This window comes from Canariomyces notabilis, assembly GCF_033297395.1.
Source record: "Canariomyces notabilis strain CBS 508.74 unplaced genomic scaffold N656scaffold_7, whole genome shotgun sequence".
NCBI classification, from domain to species: Eukaryota; Fungi; Ascomycota; class Sordariomycetes; order Sordariales; family Chaetomiaceae; genus Canariomyces; species Canariomyces notabilis.
Window position 1 is genome coordinate 295,425 of NW_027041829.1, and position 24,734 is coordinate 320,158.

The 24,734-nt window shown below is 53.8% G+C and overlaps 4 protein-coding genes across 4 annotated transcripts; 3 read left to right on the forward strand and 1 right to left on the reverse strand.

Moving 5' to 3' along the window:
- The first annotated feature begins 71 nt into the window (after window positions 1-71).
- On the forward strand, window positions 72-7,257 carry N656DRAFT_597371 (uncharacterized protein). The gene is made up of 2 exons (XM_064810236.1): window positions 72-5,632; window positions 5,680-7,257. The coding sequence occupies exons 1-2, from the start codon at window positions 243-245 to the stop codon at window positions 7,022-7,024; spliced, it is 6,735 nt and encodes a 2,244-aa protein (XP_064671331.1). The 5' UTR covers window positions 72-242; the 3' UTR covers window positions 7,025-7,257.
- A 3-nt stretch (window positions 7,258-7,260) lies between these two features.
- Window positions 7,261-8,851, reverse strand: N656DRAFT_828243 (UBC-like protein). The gene is made up of 2 exons (XM_064818528.1): window positions 8,494-8,851; window positions 7,261-8,375 (listed from the first exon to the last, which is right to left on the reverse strand). The coding sequence occupies exons 1-2, from the start codon at window positions 8,540-8,542 to the stop codon at window positions 7,480-7,482; spliced, it is 945 nt and encodes a 314-aa protein (XP_064671332.1). The 5' UTR covers window positions 8,543-8,851; the 3' UTR covers window positions 7,261-7,479.
- Window positions 8,852-9,241: 390 nt separating this feature from the next.
- On the forward strand, window positions 9,242-10,844 carry N656DRAFT_750787 (uncharacterized protein; the record flags this gene model as incomplete). Its single annotated transcript, XM_064813006.1, has 4 exons — window positions 9,242-9,677; window positions 9,756-10,122; window positions 10,237-10,444; window positions 10,499-10,844. Exons 1-4 carry the CDS (start codon window positions 9,534-9,536, stop codon window positions 10,842-10,844), a joined length of 1,065 nt encoding a protein of 354 aa, XP_064671333.1. The 5' UTR covers window positions 9,242-9,533.
- A 457-nt stretch (window positions 10,845-11,301) lies between these two features.
- Window positions 11,302-13,303, forward strand: N656DRAFT_796985 (zf-DHHC-domain-containing protein; the record flags this gene model as incomplete). Its single annotated transcript, XM_064817588.1, has 2 exons — window positions 11,302-11,455; window positions 11,541-13,303. The coding sequence occupies 2 exons, from the start codon at window positions 11,302-11,304 to the stop codon at window positions 13,301-13,303; spliced, it is 1,917 nt and encodes a 638-aa protein (XP_064671334.1).
- Between the last annotated feature and the right edge of the window lie 11,431 nt (window positions 13,304-24,734).

Here is a 24,734-nt window from a genome sequence, read left to right on the forward strand (position 1 = left end):
GCGTTGCAAATGTAGTTTACGATTGGCCGCAGAAAGCACCCCTGCATAAATGTTGACAGTGAGACACAAGGCTAACATTTTGTCACCAAGGAATCACAATATCTGAGCTGCTGAGACTAGTTCGCCAGTACCATCAGAGTGTCATCCCTGAACAACATGGGGCGACTCTCGACGATAGGTCTAAGGGGCTGCAAGGGGTCGATGAGCCCGCAAACCTCGAGAGATCCCTAACGGACGCCGAGATGGCCTCAGCCCGTTGGGCCTGGGACTGGCTGCGTTCTCGTCCACAAATTCTCATCGGTGGCAACAAGCGATGGAATCGCCTCGAGCTAAGTGAAGCGCTTGCCTTGCCGGAGGCCGTAACAGCTGGCGAAACGGAAGAGCTAGCATCGGGAGAGAAAAGCGGGGCACGGGATGCGTCAGTCTCGGCAGCCGGTCGCCAGGCGAACAATCGAGGGTCTAAAAAGGTGCTTACCACGCGACCCAGGATACAACCCTCCGAGGAGCTCGTGTGGCAGACCTTGGCCCATCATGGCGTGGATTACAAGCGTGTGCCCGCGCTTGAATGGGCCTGTTTGCAAGGGATCGCAACCGCTAGGGCTGAGGGTATCCTTCAAAGCGATCTTCGCCGCTTGGTCAACCAGGACAAGCGCTCGCTGCCGAAGCGGACAGACCTGCTCGCCCGCAAAGGCTACATCGCCAAAAGAACAGTTGTTGTGCAGAAGATGAAGACCAGCAGGCTGTGGCTGATCGATTTTGCTCCTCCACTTGTCGAGGAAGAAACATGCGGGCTTGACCTGTCGCCCGAGAGTTTGACCAAAGACTTGGAACCCGTTCCATGGCATAAGCGCTGGACCGGAAACAACATCGACATGGACGCCCTCGGTAGGACCGTTGTGGGCGTTGTCAAGGCTTGGACCGTCATCCGGTACTCTGATCTGAGGACCAAAATGGGTGTTTCGGGCAAACGATGGCAAATGAAGACCCTTGCCAAGAACTGCCAGCGTTTGGTCGACATGGGCGTGTTCAAGTACACAGCTGCCTCTTTCCCGGGATCATCACGCAAGGTGTTCAAAGACTGCCTCAAGTTCGTGAGAGAGCCAAGTGCAGAAGAGTGGGACAAATTTCTCGCCACAGGAAAGAAGACATCCCAATATTCGGATCCTACCCGGCATCGGGAGCCGAAACCAAATGCCCTTGCGCTTTATGGCAGATCGGGAGACGGTGAGCAGAAGAGCGGCGACAGTCGGTCCAAATTGAAGCGTATCTTCAGTGGTTGGGCCCCAGAGAAGCCTATTGCTCAGAGTGTCTATGAGGTTATACGGAGGGCTGGTCCTGAAGGGGCTTCGAATCCTCAAGTTAGCGTAGCTACAGTCGGCTACCAGCATCGACGGTATCTTTCAAGTTACCTTAGTAAAGTTGCTGAAACCCAACAGCCGCCGCACCTCAAGAAATTTCAAATCGTCAGCAAGCTTGTACGTACGGGGAAGACCTCTGCCTACATGTTTTCGGTACCGGCGGCAGAGTCACCGCCGAACCAAGCTGGTCACTCCACAAGCGCCGGAGAGGGTGTGAGCCAGGAGCAACCGGCGTCAATCGACGGCTCATCGACGTTTACTGGCACTGATCCGTATGGTTTTGGAGCTGTTAAGCCTAAGGCTTTCGCCGACGCGAAGGATCTTTCGCTCTCGGCCCTGTCTCAAATCGCCAAGAAGTCTAGGTCCTCCTCCAGACGCAAACTCCAGGCGGGCTCGCGGTTACAAAGGGCAGCTGATGCTGAGATCGCCTCAGGGATTACTCACCAGGCCAATTCCGAGCTGACCGGTCAAGGAGATCAACATCCAGCGACCGCGCCTGGTCAGGCTCCGAAGCGGGACTTTGACGAGGCATTTGGGAATCACGGACCGGCTGAGTTTGACCTGGCCAAGCCCAACCCTAGCGCAGAAACACCATCTTCATCTGTAACCTTCACCTCAGTCAATCAAGCCAACCAGCCGCCCAGCAGCGGTGCTGCAGACTTGGAACGAGAAGACCTTGTGATGGCAGTCAGATACAACGGCGGTCCCGGAAAGTTGCGACTTTGCCGTTCAGACAACTGTCTCAGTTTTGTCAAGGGCGGGAGAGGGGGGAATAGAAAGCCTGTCACTATTCCCCTCAACGTTAATTTTGAGGAAGTAGCTACGCGGGATGCCCCCGAGGGCAACGAAAAAAGCCTGGTTTTCATCATAGGTCCTAAAGATGACACTTCTCCCTCTACATACATTTTCACCTTCGACGACAACGATGCCGAGGTTCGGGACACAGCAGCGGCGATTATGCGTGAGGTTAAGATGATCAATGCACCTCCCAGCACCGAACCTGATCAACGCGATGAACAGCACGCACCTCAAGATGATTCGGTAGCTGAGTCTGCTCCACAAAACCTTGGGCCTGCCCGAGGTAGAGGACGTGGCCGTGGTGGCAGCCGGGGTAGAGGTCGGAAAGGACAGCGGCTCGCCGGCGGAGCAAAGCCCTGGATTTGCCCGACATGCGGCGGCTCCTGGAAAAATGACCTCGGCTTGAAATACCACCTGGAGAAAGCTCAAGTTCCCTGCAACCCCAACTTCGACCCTGCCTCGTTGCTTGAGCGGTCTCGCAAACGCCGTAAACCATCACCCCCACCACCGACTCCTTCTGCGCATTCTGAAGTAGGGGATGAGGGCACTTTGGACCGCTCACGACTGGCCCGCAACGCACGGAAACCTCAGAAAGATGGTGCTCGCCCGGCGCTGAAAATTCGCGCTGCCATGAGGTCACTACCGGGCCGCGCCCAGCAATTTCGGGGCCTTGATTTCGCAGAGGTTGATGTTGATGAGGAACCTGAGAGCCGAGTCCTGGAACAAAGCAGGCCTATGCCGAGGACTGTTTCCTTGCTCCCTGCCGGTCCTGGCGCTAACGCAGAACCTGAGTCGGTAACTCCGACCTTGGCCGGGAATATTGTCTTTCCTGCAGAACGCTCAGTCACTGAGGGGACCAAGACCTCGTTGGATAGTAATGCTCCCGCTCCAACCCTTTTGCGCACAATACAACCCTCCCAGTCTATTGTGCATGATGACAGGCCCCAGCGTGACACGTTGGCCGAGGACCGAATTCCAAGGGCTCCTCTTCCCGGCCACATGGAATCTCAGCCCCTGACTCCTTTGCCAACCCCCAGGGCAGCGGCTACAAGGCCAACAAAGCCTACAAAGCCACAAAAGGCTGATGGTGCATTGAGAGCGGGTTTCTCCTCTGGAACTATCCCATCACATAGCGCCCCTGTCAATGAGTTTGACGTGCGGCGTACAAATGGAACCCTGTTGCCGCATGGGTCTCGGGACGCGTCACCAACAACGGGAGGATCCCCCGTGTCCGGTCGGATAGAGCGTTCAAAATGCGAGTATCCGGAACCGCCCTCCGAAAGAAACGTGAAGGGGACATGGGCGTCCCTCGATTCTCATGATGAGAATACGGTTGCTAGACCATTCGTGCCTTCTTCAGATTATGATCTCATGGCAACAGATGCGAAGAGACGAACCGCCCAGGCATTTGACATCATCAACTATCTGCTGGACAACAATGGCGGCGTGTTTCCCGGCGACAAAGCCCTGTTTTATGCTCTGACCAAGGTCTTCTTGCAGGAATTTAGGAACCAGATGCCCCCTACCTGGAAAAACTGCCAAACTGCGGTCAAGGCATTGGAGACTCGTAAGCTGGCGACTATGCACACTCACATGTTGAAGACGGAGAGGGGAAGGTTGCAAACGTGCACTTTATTGATCAGATCGGGCGTGGACCCGGCCGGGAGGATTCCCACTTTGATGAAACATAAGATGCGGGAAACTTATCCGCGCATCTACATACCGACTGCGTTTTCCCCCACTCAAGAGGAACTGGCCTTATTACAAGAGCTCGATAAGAAACCGTCGAGTTCTGGTAAGGATCGGAAACAGAACGCGAACGGCCAGAAGTTCCGCAGCAAGCGGCAGATTGATGACATTGCAGTCTTCAACGCACCTTATTACACTCAGAGTGCCCCTGTCGCAGGATCCAAGAAAGATCCTCTCTGGATCCGTGAGTCTGAACAGCTTCGAAAAGACGGTTCCGATAGCCGAAAGCGATCGGCAGCCGACGATCCAAGTTCCCCTTCCTTCCAGAAGCGCGCAAGGACTGGCTTCCAGGAAGCTTCGACAGGGCCAAGGAATTGGGGACATACAAATCAGTATGACGACGATATACCTGTGGATCCTAAAATCATGGGCCCAGTCCCTAATCCACCCTCTCCGTCTCATGGACGCTCTTGGCTAGGCGATGCATATCCCCGATGGGAAGCTTCCGAGGGTTTCGAAGACGACATTTCGTCCCCCAAAAGGCCCATCTCTGATGCCCGGCGCAAATACAGGGTATCTTCAGTTTTCCCGGAAAGGGATTTCACCACATGGGACAAGGAGCCCCCGTCTGTTGTTGAAGCGATCAGGGCGTACAGTCTATTGCCTTCAATAGGGTCTCGCAGGGCGCGCAGACTATCCGCCGCGCTCAAGCCCATGTCCAAATTGCCGCCAGAGCTTGGGAGGATAAGAAATCCTGGTTTGTCTAGTTTGCCAGCTTCTTTCTTTGCCATTGGCAAGGCCGGGCTCGTTCGACCAGCTCCAGCTGAGGTTCAATTCCTGGGACCCAGCACCAACCTTGACGATGGCGCCAAGGATGCCGTAGAAGACCAAGAGCGAATGCAATTCACGGATTCGACGATCAACGAAGATGTTACTCCTGATCAAGTTGGAGTCGAGCAGTCTCATGCAGCCCCCGGGGAAAGCCATGCAGCATCCCAAAAGTTCCGGTTTGTCTTGCCTGCTGTTCTCAATGGCTCATCAAGCGATTCCTGGTCAAGCCTAGAACCTGTTTTCGTTGAGCATTACGCTACCAGTGTCACGCTTGACGGCCGGTTGCCACCTGACAAGTACCTTTTAGCCCAGGACCTCCGCTCGAGCATAGAGGAAATGGCTCAGAAGCTAGAGGCCGAGGAGACTGGAGCGGATTTCTGGGTTGACAAAGAATACGCCAAGTTCTGCTCCCTGATCAACAGGATCGCAGCCTGGGAACAATCTCAGAACGTCCCGGGGCTTCTGAATGGGGATCTTGCGATGGCCGATCACCTCTACGTCAATGTGTGTCCGCCAAACTCGAAGACCATGTCAGCTACCCCGAGATGGTCAGAGGAGACGCAGTTTGACGTCGAGACCCTCCCTTATGAAGACCTAGAGGATGATACCTATCATGATTACCTGTTTGCCGGAAACAGATTGGGGAGAGCTCCGAGAGATTCCGGCCAGGCACACAAGAAGCGTCGCGTGCACAAAGCGGAAGTGAATCAGGTGCGGAGAGTTCAGGGAAGACCTCCGAAGTTTAAACTGCAAGCTACAAAGACGATGCGCGAACACACTGCCTATCCGAAAACGGCCGACGATTTCCTGAGGGCTCCTGGCGACGAGAACGAAGAACTCGACTGGTCCAGCGAGAATGTTCGGTTGGCTGCATTTGTTGTTGTCACCACGTTGCTCGGGGGTGTCGACAGGGTCGTGGATTGGGGCTTAATGCTCCGACTCATGCCTGATCAAACGTAAGCGACCCCGATCCATATGTGGGTAATAACTGACAATAGGACAGAATTAGCCAGCTCCGGCATTATTGGGGTGGTCTGAAGAAGGACCGCCAATCGACCATCGTTAGCTTGGCTGACAAGTTCCGGCGCGCGTTCCTCGAGGCATACGGGAACGAGATCCCGCCCATCAACTTTGATGACGTGCTGTCGTACGACTGGAAGGGCCTGATCAAATGGACTATCAGTCTCGATGGAACTGAGCGACGGACACTCCCGTCAACACGCACCGCATTGGATGAGAAGTTCACGCTGCGCAAGTTCAAACACGGGAATCGTGAATGGAGAGAGGCCTACTATCACCCACAGCGGTCTGTATTCAACAGATTCCAGGACGCGACATCCGAAGCCCTCGCCTTTTCGGTTGATGACACAGCCGACCGGAAACCGAGCCTTGACATGGTAGTTGCCATGTCTTGGACGCGGTCGCTGTGTGTGACACCTGTCGAGGCATACTCGGCCGATGCCGTCCTTCACAGGCGAAACAGCCTTTACCCCAAGTTAAGCAAAACCGAAATTACTGAACTGATCATCAAGGGTGTCGATCAGCTTCAACGTCAGGGCGTGATTTCCAAATCGTCGTCAAAATGGTCCAATGGCCGTCGATGGCGGTTCAATACCCGGGTGCTTGATTCCCTCGACAAAGTAGCACAGCAGGAAAAGTTTGCCAAAGCTGTCCAGTTCAAGAGAGAGCTTGACCAGGCATTCCGAGAGTCTGAGGGCGAGAAGAAGAAGCGCGTCACCTACATCACAAACGACGGCATGATCATGGCCCTACTAAACCTGCAAGCCAGCGGGCGAGTCAACATTGAGACCACGGGCCAGCCTAACGTTCCCTTGGGCCACGAACCGTTGAATTACGAGACGCGCAAGTACACGAAGAAGTACCTCCATTTCCGTCTCGACATCGTCCCGACCGAGTCGTACCTCTATGACGACGATGAGGAGCTCGCAGACCTTCGGCGCCGCATAAGAGATGCAACACCGCCGACGAGGGGCCCTGGAGGTGCAGTACCAGTCTGGTGTGATGTCTTTGGCAAGGTGGACACGGACAGATGGCTCAAGTACCTTAGTGCGGTGCTGATCACGCTGGCGTCGCGCGGCTCGATGCCGGCCGACGAGCTTGTCAAGACCCTGAAGCCGGTTATCATGCTGTTCGAGGCGGAGCTGATTATGGAGTGGGCCGAGAAGTTGGGGCTGCTGAAAACGCAAATTGAGGGGACGGCGCTGGCGGTGATGGAATGGTGGTGGATTGCGGTCGAGGCGCAGAGAGAGGGACCGACGGCGCCGAGGCCGAGGAAATCGTTGCCATCGTCGAGGCCGAGTAAGGTCGTCGAGGGGGGAATGTCGTAGACGTACAGGAGTTGGGTCAAGGAAAAGGGCTACATGAAGTTGGGCGATGGTTTGGAATGGTTTATTCGCGTTCCATTGTTGCGCTTTTTTAAGTCGGCTGCTTTCAAGGCGAGAGGCATCCTAGGTATCAACAAGGAGTGCGGCTTCACAGCGGTTGGGTTAGGGAGCTACCGGTAGGCCTTATACCCCCTCTTGGGTGCTCAACGGCATAAGCAGGATTAAGCATGGCAGCATCTGGAGATTAGTACTATTTTCCCATTTAAGTTATCCGGACGAAGAGATGACGGGCCAGGATCAATCCTCCCCCTAAGAAATATCTGCTATAATATCGACAAGCTGGTTATTGAACAATTGTGAGGGCCATTGCTGTCTATCCGAACGCCCCGACGCCATCTCAGAGAACATGCCATCCTAACCCACCCTAAGGAACGATGTAGTTTCGCCGACCCAGAATCTTATATCATCATGACCTTGGCCACCACGGCGGCCAACAAGATAGCCACAGCAATGATCAACCGGTCCAGCCATACCTCATCACCGGAGGTCCTCCGGTCAACCATCTGCAACTGCTGCGTTGTTGAGTCAGCACCGCCACGAGTTGAATTCGGTGGTGCTGGAGTCGGCGGCACTCGAGGCGGCATCGAGCTCGACGTCGTAGGCTCGGTTACCGGCGCGGTTAGCGCAGTCTGCACGAACCCCTCCGCTAACCTTGCGCTCTCTTCATCATCATCATCCGCCACCTCCTCTTTTCCCTTCCCCTTTCCCTTCCCATTTTCGCCCTTATCCCCCGGATCCCGCGTCATCTCATCCCGCCACCCCATCTTCAATTCCTCCGGCACTTTAACCTCCTCCTGCCTCCCCTTACCCACATTATCCCCGTGCACCTCCTTACACCTCTCCTCAACCTCAGCCATAATCTCACCATTCGTCCGCCCCCCGCACCCCGGGCAGCGCCAGGCGCTGCTCTCGCGGGCGAGGCGGCGGCGCACGTCGTCGCTGGCCTCGAGCCCGCCCAGCTGGCCCTTGACGTCCGTCTCCATGAAGCTGCGCAGGGCCACGAGCGCCGTGCGCACCCCCCACGCGGGCTGCCACGTCTCCTCGTGGTGGCCCGAGATGCTCAGGCAGATCTCGCGGTTGGTCTCGAACCGGCCCGAGGGCGTCAGGAACCGGAAGGATGGGGGGCGTAATGGGTAGGATGGTGGCAGTACGATCCGCCCGTGGTAGATCCCCCCTTCGAATGCCGAGTGCGGCGGGCCGCGTAGGGTGAAGTGCCATTCGAATAGGTCGGTCTCGAGCGGGCTCGCGTGGTAGTCCGGCGACGGGGAGGTGGTGAGTTCTTGGGCTTCGCGGACTGGTTGTGCGTGGGCGGGTTAGATTGGGTTTGTTTGCATTATGGGCCTTGGTTGGTTCTTTTTCTTTTGCAGAGGGGGTGGAGGTTGGGGAGGTGGGAGAATGGGCTTATTACGTACGGATGCGGCGGATGGTGGGGGATTTGGTGTTGAATCTTGGAGAGGCCATTGAATTTGTTTTTACTCTTTCTGACAATTTAGGTTTGTTGTGGATGTGGAAGCGATCTAAGTGGCACTAACGGTTTGGCGGAAATCACATGGGAGGTTGGTTGCGGTTGAGGTCTGCGAATCTGTGATGGTTATGCGAAGTGAACAAAGCGGCCAAGTTGCAACTTGCCACAATGAAGCATGCGTAATATCCGTACATGCATGCGGCACGAGGCTCAGCCGCCCTCGCTTCACTGGAGCGCTAACAAGGCTCACAACGCATCAGAACAAGTCTAGTGCGTATGTAAATCATCAAAGCAAGCGCTCATTTTCTCAATCTGTGCTGGACTGCAGTCCTGTGGAGAGCATGTTGTGCACACCTTACTCCGTAAACGCCCGGCAATGACGCTGAATCGTATTGTACGGAACCGGCTCATTCTGTATAATTACCGGAGCCAAGGCCGGCTTAGTGGGTCCCGGCAGATCCACCCTTCGGCATCGGCTCCCGGTACATCGAGGCTGCAGTGATAGCTTAAGGTACCTACTGTTAAGAGAACCTATGATTTGTGCTCTTACGCATGGAACAGAGTAGAAACGTTGAGTGAAAGAACAAGAAGCAGATGATGGTATAACGGAGAATATCTGAGTAGAAGTGTTCACAAGCTACGGATGACTGGCCAAAGGACAGGGCAAGCTGTAGCAAACATGTCGCAAGCATGGAAGGAGGTGACTTATTCGTTCTGGATTTCAGCCAATGCTCGGCAGCTGACGGTCCTACCTATACCTATACGATACCATCCTTCCTTTCGAGGTTGCACTTGCCCGATTCATTTCTGAATGTGCTCAGGTGCCTTCCTTGACATCCAGGACCTCGACCACGCCTACCTTCTGTTTCTCGTGAGCCCTAAGAATCTCCCACAACGCCACATTTTGTCTGGACCATAATCCTCCGCCTTTAGCAATTGTCTCCCATCGCTCAACCAGTCAACCCCCCTTCGCTCAGGCACGTCGCCATGGCTTACGTCTGCCAGGAATGTAAACTCGAGGTGGCCAACCGCGACGCTCTCGTGGCACACTGGGCGGAGCAGCGCGAAAAAGGAAATAAGCACTTCCACTGCCCGGATTGTGTGATTCTCTTCCGTGACCCCAACACCCATGTCCGCCACCGCCAGGAGGTAAGTAAGCTCAGGTTCGCCGTCGAGAGGGGGGTACTGAGGTCAATGTTATACGCTTAGCGCCATCCTGTCAAGCAGGATCTTGCCTGCCCTGGCTGCCATGCCCGCTTCACCAGTGCAGGCGGCCTTGTCGATCACATTGAGAGGAACCTCTGCAAGAAGATCAGTAATCATCAATTCGTCGAGCGCCGGGAGCAGAAGCTCGCGTTCGAGAGAGAGCTGCAGCGACGCGAGAAGGAGGCCTTGCCGGAGAGTCTCTCGCTCGCGAGCTTGACCCTGTCCGAAATTGAGAATGGACTCAATGGAGTCTATCAGCGCCCTCGATACGATTTCACAAGGCATCTCTCAAGAGCAGCAGCTGGTGTCGCTAGTCATATTAACCCCATGACTACTCGTCCCGAGTCAGAGGGTGTGAAGACAGGCCAAGGTCTCCTTGATGAGTATCCGGAACTCGAGCAAGACCGCTCTGCTGCGAAGCAAAGCCAAGCTGCCTCCCTAGGAGACATTTCACAACCCGGAGTCGAAAAACAGCGACAGACAGGGCACCAGTTGGCTCAGGGGAAACGACTCTTCCAGAATTCTCCGGCGGCGGTAGCACGAGTCCCTAAAAAAGTCGAGGTCGGTCAAAGGGCAGGCCAGAACACGGGCTCGCCATGGCCAGAGCACGATCCCCGAAATCCAAAATGGAATCCCAATGACTACTATGTGAAGCACACCGACAAGTACAAGTGCCCACACGAACGCTGCCCGTGAGCATCATAGGAAGTCTGATGGTGGGATAGAGAATGCTGACGGAGCCACAGCAAATCCTTCCGGAACGGAGCAGGCCTCCGTGGTCATCTTCTCTCAGAGGTGCACACAGGGCTCCTCAAGGTGCAGTGTCCCCGGTGTGCCAAGTGGTTCAACAGCATGGCGGCACTCACACAGCATGTCGAATCACCATCGGTGCGGTGCAACATCCGGAATACAGATGGTTACGATGATTTCCTGGATAAGCTCACGGCAGGCATTGTGGACAGGGCCGGTAGTAACCCAGATGGGATGCCAAAGTTGACGGTTTCGGAAGGGGCTCGCACGGCGTTTGTCGAGCGTTCGGAAGAAAAGCAAGAAGACAAGGGCTGGGACGATGAGTGTGAACCGTCCTGGTAAGCTCCCGGACGGAGGAGAGTTTGAAGATGATATGATTGTTTGTAGGTGATGGGCTTCGGAGACTTGCGATCTCGTCCTATGGAGTTGTGAAGTGGCATCAGAGCTACACGTGTACGGTACCACACTGATAGGAGGCTAAATCAGGGCCAAGGGTCCCGCTTTCCTCGTCCTGCCCTTTTCATTGGCTCAAGCACTGAAACTGACAAGGAGACAACAAGTCGCGGCGCAGCATCCCTGCAAGGCTTGTGGATCAACGTTAACTTACCCTGAGTTCCAGCCCGTCGGAATTCCGTGCAACTGCCAACTGCTCTCCCGTTCCGCCACTAACGTTTAAACCCACAAATGGCTACGATGATAGCGCAACACCTGTATTAGTAGTCAACGTCGACTGATGGATGAGACGCAGCCTTCGTCACCCTCCCTTTCCCCTCTTTCCGCCCTTCCCTCGACTTCCAAGATGGCAGCGGCCCGCCGCTGGGCACGCCGGGTCGAGCGCACCTGTTGTGCCTGTGCCACCTACTTCCCTCTCGCTTTCGTCTACAGCCTAACCACTTGGGCCGTTTTTGTGCTGGTTACGCTGTGTTCTACGCCCTCCAAAGTGAGCTGGCTAGGTGCGTTGCGTCCCTTCTGACCTGCGATCTGCAGCTTCGAAAAACGCCCCTTAAACTGACCGCATTTCCATTACTCCCGAGACAGGCCGGTGCGCCGCCCTGACCGGCGTTATCCTCTACCTTCTCCTCAACTGGTGCTACACAACAGCCGTCTTCACCCCGCCCGGCAGCACCACCAACAACAATGGCTACAGCACTCTGCCCACACACGCCCCCCCGCTGGCCACCTCCTTCACCGTCAAGTCCAACGGCGAGATGCGCTTCTGCAAGAAGTGCCAGGCCCGGAAGCCCGACCGCGCCCACCACTGCTCGACCTGCCGCCGCTGCGTGCTCAAGATGGACCACCACTGCCCCTGGTTAGCCACGTGCATCGGCCTGCGCAACCACAAGCCCTTCCTGCTCTTCCTCGTCTACACAACCCTCTTCAGCCTCTTCTGCTTCGCGGCTTCGGGAGCCTGGGTCTGGGCCGAGATCATGAGCAACACGACCTATGTCGAGAACCTAATGCCCGTCAACTTCATCATACTGTGCGTCGTTGCGGGCATCATCGCTCTCGTCGTCGGCGCCTTCACCGGCTGGCACATCTACCTGGCCACCAAAGGGCAGACGACCATCGAGTGCCTTGAGAAGACGCGCTATCTCTCTCCTCTGCGCCGCTCCATGCACCAGACCTTTATCAATCAGCACACACCCGGTCAAGGCGTTCCCTTGCCCTCATACGGCCAACAGCTCCTCGACATGCACCAGAACGCCCTTCCGGGAGTCACCCGTCCGGAGGAAGGCGAAGAACTCCGCCCAGACCCATCACGCTCTACTGCTACTACTACATCCTCCTCAGGGAACCCAGAGTTGCAGGCTGGCTCGCGGCGCTTCACCTACGACGAGATGGAGCGGTACCGCGCCCGCAAGCGCTACGAGGAGTACCTCGACGAGCAGGACTCAACCAAGCTGCCCAACGCCTTCGACTTGGGCCCCCGCCGCAACTTGCTGCACCTGCTGGGCCCCAACCCCTGGCTCTGGGCCCTGCCCATCTGCAACACCACGGGCGACGGCTGGTCCTGGGAGCCCAACCCGGCCTGGATTGCCGCCCGCGAACGCCTCGCCAGGGAACGCCAGCTCCAGCTTGAGCGGGAGCGCGCGGCTGGTTGGGGTGGGGATTACGTGGATGAGAATGAGGATGACGGCACGGATGGGCTTGACGACGGTGGTAATAATGTGCGTGCTGCTGGTGCGGGGAGGCACTACGTCGCCCCTGCGAAGCCGAATACCCGGTTTGCTGCTGCGCAACAACAACAACAGCAAGCTGGGTTGTATCACAATGGCCGGCCGAGCCACAATTCCAACAACACCCTCTCGCCGCGGTTACCTTCCCCTTACTCTGCCGCCGCCTCTGGCCGCAGGACGCCGAGCAAAGCCGATCGTGTGCTGGGTCGGGATCCGGAATTGTACGTTGACGACCCGGCCGCGGGGCGCGGCCACGAGTCGGTTTCTATGAAGAGGCTCAGTCCCAGGGGCAGGACTGTCGAGGACGAGTTGGACGACATTGACAATCAGGATTCCGAGGGCGGTGAGGATGGGATGGAAACCCCGGATAAGCCATCGGTTGAGGCCGAGGCCGAGTCCGGGGCGCAGAGGGGGGTGCCGCTCGGCGTGGTCACTAATGGGAGGTGGACGACGGGCGGTGCGAGGCCTTCACCTGGGGTAGTAGCGGGCGCCAGTAAATTCCTCAGGGGTCCCACGTCGCCGGGGGTTATGGGAGGGTTTAGGACTGGGTTGAAGAGTGATGGTAATGCTGGTTCAAGGGTTGGAGCGGGGACAGGAGGGGATGATGATGATGGGGTTGATTAGTTGATCTTCTGTGTGGTCGGTTTTTTGTGTAATACTTTCATCGGGCGCTATCTGTCCAGGGCGGTTCATTGGCATAGGCATCTAGAGATTACTGGGCGAAATGTACAAACGGTTTGGTAAGATATGGATATGTGCTCCAGATAGACTCCCCGCTACGTATATCATTGGCTGTGAGTGTACTAGTCCATGGAGGTTCTCCGTTCATCGAACCTCGTCTCAATGATTCCGTTCACATAAATCTCGTTGAACATATCATAATTCCCTATGTAAGGCTCGCAATGGGCGGGTCCAGTCTCCCTGAGCGGCCCTACGCTACTATGTAAAGCACAGTAGGGCGTCACGGCGGCATATTGACGGCTGTCTTGCGCCGATGCCAACACCGCCAGCCAGACGTCAACAGGCCCAAACTGACGGGTGTAGATGAGGAGGCAAGTGCGCAGGGGCTCATCCATGTCAGGCCAGACTTCGGCCCGTTCGGCGTCATTGCCAACATCGTCTGTGCTCGCAAGGAGGTAGCCAGTCAGCCAGCCACAGAACCGCTTTCCGAGGGCATCTGGAGGTAACGTAAACATCAAGCCAACGTATGTACATACAGTACTACTAGTTAAGTGGTTGCTGATTGCGGCAGAGATAACGCTGACTGGGTCTTGAAAATCCACTCACCTTCCTCGATGCTTTCAAGTTGCTCGCTATTACTAGTAGTCGACCATCGGCTTGGGAATAAACAAAAACAATGCCTGTCTGTTTGTTCTTGGTCCCTAAGTAGCGTACTGTACAGTACAGCCCCATGGTTGAGTGTTTCACATTTGGAGCCCAACGCGCAGTGCACCGAACAGTGACCCCTGACTTCCAATTGCCAGCCATGTGTCAATTTGTTGTCCAAAGGTATCTGGTGTGAGAGGATACTTGCCTTGAAGGGCATTGGTCCAAGAGTGCAGGAGCAGGAGAGGCGAAGCAGGCAAGACATCAGGCGACTCAGTATGCGGCCCCTCAAGAGTGTGTTTGGATTGGATCAACGTGCTGGGATGCAGCAACGTAGCATGCCTGTTTGGCTTAGGGGCGAGACCGGTGTGGATGGAAGGGCTGCTAGCAGATGCAACGCAGTGTCTGTTGGGCAGACTCACTGGGTCACTGGGAGTGAAGGCATTCGTTGAGGGCTGAAAAGACATTGATCGGCAGGCTCCGGCAGGTTCCGGGAAATGCTGTCGATGATATGCTTCCCCTCTTCCCGCTAACACTTCCAGTACAGTACCCGTTTACATACCTGACATCTGGAGCCAGCCTGCCTGGGTACGTAAAATCCAGAGCTCAGGGCGACAACCAACACAAAGTCCAACAGCCACGCGGACCGGTTGGACGCCACCCCCTCCTAGGCCCCCCAGCACCACTGAGTGATCGAATCAAAGATCGCTTCGAAGAATCTTGACAGGGACAGGTCCAGGAACAAAACGCCAATCTCTTCCAACCCTCTCTCCCAATGGCATATCGATTCCACTCTTCATCCGACGAGGAGCATACATAACGCGGCGGTGGTTCGTGATCATACCTATAGACGCCGATGACGGACCAGGCTGCGAACTTGCTCTGCGAAGATATCAGGCATGTTTCGGTGCCTTAGCTGAGATACATCAGCAAAGTCCACGCCATATTATCACTTGCCCAGGTCCCAGAATTCACAACATCCCTGCTGTAAATAACGTCAACACATAGTATGTACGAAGTAAACATATACCAGATAACATCACCGGTTTCGAGTCCGCTGAGACAACACTGCATGCCAGGAACGCTGCAGTATCAGATCCATCCTTCGCACCTAGGCCTTTGGGAAAAGTACCGTTAGGTCTTTTCACCTCTGTCCCCAAGTCGACAACTCAGAGGCATGAGTATACATGATGCATGCCTGTGTTGTGCATCGCCACACCGGTCGACTGACCGCATATCAGTCGGACACATGCACGATACCTCAGTACCAAGCTGCTAGGGGGTCCAATGGCGGTATCAATGGGCCCAGCATGGCTTTCCCAACTTGGTTTCCCGCGGACCGATGAAGGGTTCAGAATTCAATATGCTAATACAGCATGCCTTGGTCAGGCGCCTGTTGGCCGGGGAAGCTTGTGTTCGGCGACGAGAGTGCGCTGGATGCTGTGCAACTGCGTACTCGCCAGTGCTTGTTGTCCCACGGCGATACGCAGAGACAACAAACGAGGAGTGGCGCGATAACGCCCGCCATCTCCTGCGCCATAGGGGGCATGTTCTCTAGCATTGACGTCCATAGTCGTAAGTCCGGGACCAGGGGGACATATTTAGAGCAATCAACTATCGCACTTGGTCTGTTGGCTCTGAGTAAGCACATAAATAGCAAAGGCACATACCTCATGTATGTACACGGAGAGGGAAGCGAAACCGGAACGTCGACTTAGGTCCTATACTGTGTAACGGCAAGAAGAGGAGCAAATGGAATTCCAGCAGAGTGGTACAGCATGGAACACAGGATGCTGCATGAGGCCAGGACAAGCAAGGCGTGGCTCGCGGCCCGACTGCACCGAGACGTGGAAAAGGAAGAAGGGGGGTTGTCAAGGATGCTCCGACAAGTCCGATATGGCCGACCTGTGATTTTGGACAGATATAACGATAGCATCGGGGGTACACAAACGGATGGACTCGAACCCCAGAAGGGTAAGTTGGACACATGCATTTTGACATGCAGCAACATGCATTGGCATGCTGCGTCTAGACATGTTGTGACACACGACGCCTTATCGAGAATCAGACCGCCAGAAGGGTTGCAAGCTTGGAAGTTTGGAACAGCAAGGTGCCACTTTGGAAATCCAAATCCTGGCTGCTTGGGTGAGTGGATACCGAATTTGTTCAACTGAGGTAGTGCACTGTATATACTGTACCTGTACGAGGCAGGTCCGTCCCCCTGGAATCTGATGAGAGGCATTCCCAAGGGAACCGAGTCGCTGGTGCGATGGCTACATCACCTTACCTAGACGGGAGATAGCCTCCCCGGAAGCAGCCGAGCAAAAAACGTGGGCAAGGACCCGACGGTTGGCGATCAACCTAGTGTAGAACTGGGAACCCGGAGATCGCCTGAGTCCCTCACAAAGTTCACAACCAGATGAGAGTTTGACTTAGCCCGGAGTCTCAAAGCCCCAGACTTACATAGATTTCCAGACAAGTTAAGAACGCAATATAGGGCCAAAGCACGCTAGATCATCCTGGCATTATCTCACTGTACAGGTATCTGCTTGTGGTGTGAAAGGGTGAGGTACCCGTACAGTCCATTGCACACGACTACCTTACGAACGCAACCTTGCCAGCGGCGCAGCAATTTCTCCGCTCCAAGACCGAAGCATATCAAAGTCGCATGCCATTATTACACTTATAGCCCGGATGGCTGCAGGCTGACAGAGCAACAACCTCTCTTTGGACTGACCGTGATAGAGGACTGAGTGAGTACCTTGGTGAGTTGATCAGCAGCTCCTCCAAATGACCTCCCTGCATGCTTGGAGGGCCTTCCATGAGGGTAGAAGTACGATATTGTACAGTACATACAAAGTATTCGTCGTTCTCTTCAGCTTACATCTGTCAGGTTGCACAGAACCCCGCCGGCTGGGATAAGCTGAGCTGCATTCAATATCGCATTTCCACATTCCCTCTTACATATATGGATACATAATCAGCAATTCCCATAAGGGCCAGGGGACTGTGGGGGATGCTCACCGACGACTGTCGTTGAAGCCAAGAGAAAAGTGACACCTCACAATCGGGGTCACATTATCTACCACTGAATCCGACCCTTTCGACAAATCTGGACATGACAGCGAACCTGACAAGCCGACATATCACCAATGCAGATCCCGATGCGGAAGTTCTTCGCACCTGGAAGGAAGCTGGCCCGATCATGCCTGCCCCTAAGCGCTAGGTTGTGAATTGTGACGCCGTTCGCTGTGGCTTGACCGCCTCGGCTCTGTACTGTAGGTCCAGTCAGCGCCATCTATCAAAGATGGTTGGTTAGTTAGCTCTTCCTTCGAGTCCAGGATTGTGCAATATCTGACGACGGGTCTTTGCATTTGCATGCAAAAGAGAGATGACCTTTGCCCACGCCGCCACATTAGGCCGTTTGACAGCTGAACCTAACGATGGGAGTCGCGTCCGCGGCCTTAACCCCTTTTTGCTCGAACACGGAGTCCCTTCCGGAAAGATCTTGTTCGCCCAGAGAATATGATGATATTGGAATTGAGAAAAGGCGCTTCCCTCAGGATAGTCTAAATCTACGATTACCTTGCAACGCAAGAGCCGTTCACAAGGCATGTACTAGAATCTCGCATGGCTGGTGGACAAATCCGGCAAGATGCAGTTCTCACCAGTTCGGCAGTGCTTTGGGTGCAAATTTAGCGTACCCCACCCATATGTGGACCTCCGGTAGGCAACCGCCAGCCCTCACCGCCGAGTCCCCTCGGGGTCTCTGAAATGTAAGGCGTCGACGTCATCGCCGCAAGCCAGCCCCGCTCAGATGCCGTGACGGGATGAGCTAAGGTACAATATGTATCTCAAGGAAGTTTTACAGTGTTACACCGCAAGTCTACACGCGTATAGGATATTGGAGTTTCCTTTGTAAATCTCTTTCCTTCAGACTTCCACATCCTGCTTGGCATCCAGCTTGCTCCAAGCGATGTATTGTATAACGATACCGAGGAATCGCACGCTTGTAACTAAGCCCCAGGCATCCCGTAAATTGATACTGCGCTTTGCGAGACTTAGACCTGTAGCGGACATTGGCAAGACATTGTGTCGGTCAAGATCCAGTAAGGTAAACGTACTTCGTAGACATAGAATGGATCCCCGCAGAGCTATTACACATTATGCGTATGTCTGTATCTGCGTATGTAATTTACATGTGTATGTAGTGTATCCATACTCCGTAAGTCCGTATAGCACCGTGGTACTCCGTATTGTATTTGCAGAAACGTTTTGTACGTAAAGTACCTTTGTGTCAGGTATTTATCCCACGAAAGAACTCGTAATCACTGGTACCGGTAATTAACCCTGAGCCCGCTTTGCAAACAAACAGCATGGATCATTTGTGGAGGCGGAGAACGGAGGGCTTCTAGGACGCATTCTAGAAAACCGCGCTTCCTCTTTCGGGCCCGACCGCAATTGGGTGGACAGGTAGCTATCTGTACACTACACTGCCTGTACGGACTGAACTCCGATTTCAATGCCGCTGTATCATCTCAATATACACATAGCGTGCTGGCAGAAACCACAGCTGAGAAAGATGAGAATATTACCCCGTCACCTCGCTGCGACGGGACAAGGATTGGGTCCTGCTGCGCGTCCTTGCGATGAGGCTGAAGGATACGTATTTGTTTTCGTACATACACTTGAGCAGTTGACTGTGGACTTGCGCAACCATCTGTTCCTGACCAGGACCCGAGATGTATGAGCACCCTGGGGCTTCGTGGCATTCATCCAATCTCCACGCCATATCGCCTGCTCGGGAGGTGGGCAGTGAATCTGCTTTTCACCAGGTTCCCATCCGCAATCTCTCACACTAGCACGGCTGATGGATGGGGATGGTTCGATCTTCAAAGGCGTCGTCAAATCTGTCAGATTAGATGGTGAAACAGCCCACGGCCCCACGCCGGCGATCCTCGCTCATCCTTGCTCTGCTGCAACGGGAATGATGTGCAGAACGCCAAACAGTGACTTGGCGGGGAAATAGGGGTTAGCGTATTCGTGAGGCCACGGGGATGCGATGCCAAGGCTCATCAGGTTACGGAGTATATACCATTAGTATACGAAGTATTCGTACACTCTATTCAATTCCCATCAACAGTGCTGTATCGATGCGAAAGCACAAATATGAGGGAAGGTAGCGATAAGCTCGCAGACATATGACGTCCTGCGATGATTGTTCCTAGCTGAAAGCGCCTGTAGAGTACTGTACTATACTTACAGATAGCCAGTAGGACCGCCCGATGCACATCTGCATCTGCAATACCACACACTTACGAGCTGTTGCATCTCCCCCCACGGCAAACACCTCCCTGAGTGTCCCTCTCACGCTTATTACCCAGATGATTTCTGTCACCGAAAAGATGCTCATGACCTAGGCCTCCTTGCCGGATTGAGTCCTTTGCATGGGACGCCGGACCTTGCTCGGAGGGCGGATGTAATTGGATTATTGGACATCCGCTGTGACCATTGCGCCGCTTGCTCGATGTTTCGCGAGAACCCCTTTAAGCCAGATGCATCCTGGTAGGGCGCGAACATTCCAGTATTTGGTATTTAGCATCAACGGGAAACGTCATAAAAATGGCGCTTAGGGAGATGGAACGCTGGCCGCAGAGCACGGAAGGGAGGCTTTGAAGCTGGCCTGGGAGGGCGGCAAAATGAAAGACGCCGCAGCAGGTATTAGCGAACAGAAGCCAGACGCCAACGCTCATTGCCCGTCGGTGTTGAGGGCGACTGGGCCTCATTGTTACCCGTCCTGTGCGCATCAGGCCATGGTGTCACAACGACCGGCAAGCTTCCGCGGGAGGAAAAGACTGCAACTGCCGCGGGCAGATTGCCGGGGAGTAGGTAGCAGAGTTTCATCCATGGCCGAGGTGGTGGTTAGAGTTGATGTGCATACTCGCGCGCGGCCGGCGTCTAGGAGGCCTTCCCGCTTCTCGCTTCCCGCTCAACGACGGGCGGAACTGCTTGTTGGTTCCGCGGTTGGCGGCTGCAAGCGATCTTGGGCCTCGTCCAACCTCCCTTTGTTCCTTGGCTTCGATATGAATCGCAAGAAAAATTTGCAGCTGTGAGCTGCGGGGCCCTGAGATTCCGTACGCAACGGCCCTACCCGTTGTGGCCCGCCCATTACGTCTGTTGCGGGGTGGCGATGGCTGCGCGCACCCAAGAAAGGGTTCCGGCATGTCCCCGCGCGCCCCGGCTCGTCATGGCGGCCACATTGCGCAGCCCTTCTCGCACGATACGGCAGCAAAGCCCTAACGTAAAGTTCTCTGGGTGCTTCAATTGTGAAAGCCTCCGGAAGAGCAAGCCAAAACTGGCCACCTCGCACAGAGGTTGATAATCATTCACATCTCAGCGAAATGAGTTGACTGGGGTTTCACCGGATCCCGCGTGGAGAGAAGAACATTGCCGTGTCGTCGTATCATTAAAACTGGTCGTTGTCTAATGCAATCCTAGCGTGGCAAGAACGAACGCGGGGAACGGGAGATACAGTACAGTAGAATGTATTCCTCAAGAGACCTCTTCCTCAAGGGCCAGGTCCAGTATCGTTGGTTTGCCGGCGGGCTGGCATAATGTATTGAGCAAGATGGCCCCTGTTGATTTTTTTTGATAAAACTTGATCGCTAATGAAACTGGATGCCCGACACGTACTGTACCTTATTGGATATTCGCGTGCTATGGCCCGGTCGATTGGTGAAACAAACAAGCTCTCAACCATTCCAGGCTGGCGGTGACTCAGAGAGCGCAGCTGTTGTTGGTACGTGCAAATCCGAAAATCTTCGCTTCTCTGATCGTGGATCTGCACAAGACTCGGCGGCGCTACCGTTTCAGCCATGGGCAACGTCTCGAATGGAAGTTCTGAGTGGAAGAAGCGGAATGCGCACGTGGGACCGCCCAACCATCAATATCACTCAGGGACCGGGCCGGGAAATCCTGCCTCGGACAAAGACATGCCGTTGACCTTTGGAATGCGCGTCCATCACGCCATTGTTGCTCCCTGATAAACGCTACTCTGTATTCGTACATGCCAATGCATAAGGTATGGACCTAGTAGCTGTAAGTTGGTCAACCGCTAATAAGTAAGAGAGGCAAGCTATTCCCCGAAAGGCATCTTTTCAGGCATCTTTTTTGGGATTCCAACCTAACGTCCCCCAGGCCATTACGAAAGCTACTATGACCTACAGCGTCATAGCAAGCACAAACACGGCATTCGGCTTTCTTGAAAGGGCTTTTCCGGGGCGGCATCATCGCCAAGAGGGTTGCGATCATTGGCAGTGGACGAGATCTGACCCCTGGTATTGCGGCAGGAGCCAGGGACATGATCGCTCTTACCGGGTAGCATTTCAATTGGGCGCTAAAGTTTCTGTCCTCGTGACGCTGCTCAGACAGACCCCTTGCTGGTGCCAAGCACAAATCGAGCAACAAGCGGCCCATGCAAGATGCTAAACCAGTGACTGGGGGACACGAAGTTGCAAGTTGGCTGGCAGCCTTCTTCCTTTTCCCTAACCAATTGTTGTTTTGTTTCCGGTGAAAACCGTTGTGCTCTTGATGTCAGTGATGATATTGACCCCGTCTGCCGGTATTATTAGGGGTACCGGAGGACTCCCATGCTGATCGCGATTAACGGACCTAGGGCCTAACGTCCACCTCAGTGTATTAACATACACTCAGATGACACACGCCAGGATAGGTTGAAGTAAGGATGCGGCCGATAGCCGTTAATAGTGGCCGGCAGTGGTTACTGGCGCTTGATGTTGGTGAAGATTCAAGGCGATACCTGTGTAAATCATATGCATACGGAGTACATGTATGTATTGTACTGTACAGTTACGGGATAACCTATTACTAGCGTAACGTATTTGATCTTGGCATCTGATACTTGGATCAAGATGCTGGGACAAGGGTCTGTAACTTACAGCAATTACACCACCTTACCTTCGTAACACCCTTTTTGAGCCCTGACGGTTCCAGCTGGCTGAGCTGGCGTTTGATGGGTACGCAAGAAATGTCGGTGAACTCAGAACTGAGATGCAAATCTCCGGCGGGTTGTGATCTCTTGACAAAAATAGCATGCAACTGGTCCATATGAAAACCCTTGAGATTGAACTTTTTTCTCTTTGTTCGACACGATTATGGATGATGCCTTAATTTTGAGCATATTTGCTCCCGATATAAGTACGTCATTACAGCAGTTTCTGTCGACCCACATTCCGTTTCGCATCTTCCAGTTTGTTCTTGCTGGGCCTGGTGCCGAATTGCCGGTTGAGTTCCCTTCTGCTTGCCCCTTTCGAGTCTTTTCCATGAAGCCCAATGGACGAGACTTGCTCGGCACCACTATTCCGTACGTTGCATTTGCCCTTGGGCGCTGTGGATCGATGCTCCGCGTGTGTGATAAGGCACGCTATAGTACTGTACTGTACATCTCTTTTCCAACAGACATCCAGGTTGTAGAGAGCATGCTAGTCTCTCAAGTTGAACGTATTGTACTGTAGAAGACTCTCCGTCACGAGAGAGGCCAGATTGTCAACAGATAGAAAGACCCAGGGGGTGAAAGCCTGGGCCAGGCGACCGACTTGGATGTGGGGATTTTGGTACACAAGGGTGCATTTTCTCAGCGCAACCAACTCCTCGGATCCGCCTGCTTCTCCCTCCCGTCCGGAACCACAGAACTTGCAGGAGGTACAAGTACATACATCGTAGCGTGGATAATCCGCCAACGATGACTGATGAAGCTGCGGATCTTGGCTATACCATACCTGAGTTCTTACTGTGTATTGTCTTAGCCCAAAGAGGGGCAGCGACTAACAAGATCACCCAGTTAGTGCAGTGTAAGTTAGGTTGCAGTCATGCTGGCGTCACAGTCGTTTACCAGTGGTTTCTCAAGCACAGCCCAATAAAGGGGAAGCGGCTATAAGACGGTAATTGTGTAACGCATGCACATACCTTAGGTAATTTAGGTACTGTACCTACGGACTGTATTGTATTCCACAAGTTACAATACATTTGCTCTTGACAGTGTAGAAGCTAGCCCTGGACAAACAGTCCAAATATGTATAGATACTTTCTATCCAGCGCTTTCATAGTATCTTCCATTTGTCAAATTGCATTGCCCAGGACGGTCTCTCTGACCTCACTCAACAGAAGCGAGCTGAGCTGTGTCGGTCGGCCGGGGAAGGCCGAGGTGGACCCTGTCCCGCGTAGGGTTCGGAAATTTCCAACTGGCTTCGAAATTAGGAAACTGAAAATCAACCGTTGAATTTCGAAATTTCCGCCATTTCCACTAACAGATTTCGGAAGGCGGTAAGCAAACAGGGTTAGGGTTATATATGCCCAACTATGTAAGTCCCCAACCTTCAACCTTACCACCCAGTGCCCGCCATTAAGGTGGTCAACCATCCTCGATTTCCTTTCTACAACAACGATTTCCTTCCTACAACAACGCAAATATCTATAGATTCGTCAAAATGACTTCTTCATCTTCTCTAGCCCCTGACCAATGGGAGGAAAAATCCTTAGGTAAAAAATGCTGAAATTCAAGGGGGTTCTTGAAATTGAAAATTTCAAAAAGCGGTTGATATTTCGGAAATGGAAATTTTCGTTTCCGAACCCTAGTCCCGCGTTCTTTCGCTGCGCTCCGTATCCGTAATTTTGAAAGGTTCGGTTAGTTACGAAGCTATTAATGATCTTGGGCCCCATAACGTTAGCGCCCGGCACAATTGCTGTCCAGCAAAAATTTGCGTTCCCACAACAGGGATGACAGTCTGTCGCTGTTCCGGGCAGGTCCTCCGCGCCGCTGCCATGCGCAAGATCTTGAGTAGCATGCGCGTCGCAGCCCTAGGCACTGACCTTCGGGCCAGCGGCAAACGAGACGCTCTTGCGGTGATATAGCTACATATCGGAACCGGCCAGTCATATAGATTGCATATAGACAGGTCGATGAAATGCCAGACTTCAGATCCCACTTTCAAAGTTGGAAAGGTGCCGTGTGCTACGGCAGAGCAGGTTGGTGGTATTTACACACTCAGTGACTGCTTCAGGGGGACCCTATTATTCGCTGTCTCCTGCCAAGGAGCTTTCTGCGTCTTTCACTGGCATTCAATTGTAAGAGTTGTGATCTGTTCGTGGCTGTTGGACTTAAAGCGCTTATCGACTTGTTACGGACTCCTTAGTGTATTCAAGTTTACAAAGCGCAGTGTATAAGTGCTGTACGTTACATGTATTTTTACTTTCACATACCATTCGCTTGTATTCAATGTAATGAATGTATGGATTGGAATTTTGCTGTGTGGGCGTGAATACGCGGGTAACTGACGGTATGGCAGTACTCTGCCCTATGGTAAAGGTGTAAAAGCAGGGTATAAGAACTGTAACGGTAGGTATGAATGCTACCCCGCTTTTCAAACGTCGGAAAGGGACTTAAGGGATGCATTATGAATGTATTGTGTAATACCGTATAAAACGGTCCCCAGGTAATTTATGGATGACACAATTTTTCAAGGTCCTCTCTCCCTCCTGCCCGCTCCTCCAGCTACACTAAATACTAGCTGGTGATCGCCCACAGCAGAACTTCCCACCGCCCTTGTCCTGGCTTCCCTCAGTCTCCTCGTCGAAACACATAATTTCCGGCCTGTTCTACCTTGGGTTTTCGAAGACAATGAGGCCGATGCCCAATGCCTAATCCCCAATC

Bases quoted from the DNA above. Each gene is read 5' to 3' on its own strand.
- N656DRAFT_597371 (XM_064810236.1), top strand. From the start codon at position 243: ATGGCCTCAGCCCGTTGGGCCTGGGACTGGCTGCGTTCTCGTCCACAA. The intron at 5,633-5,679 runs GTAAGCGACCCC...ACAATAGGACAG, and splicing joins CGACTCATGCCTGATCAAAC to AATTAGCCAGCTCCGGCATT.
- N656DRAFT_828243 (XM_064818528.1), bottom strand. From the start codon at position 8,542: ATGGCCTCTCCAAGATTCAACACCAAATCCCCCACCATCCGCCGCATC. The intron at 8,376-8,493 runs GTACGTAATAAG...ACGCACAACCAG, and splicing joins CCCCACCATCCGCCGCATCC to TCCGCGAAGCCCAAGAACTC.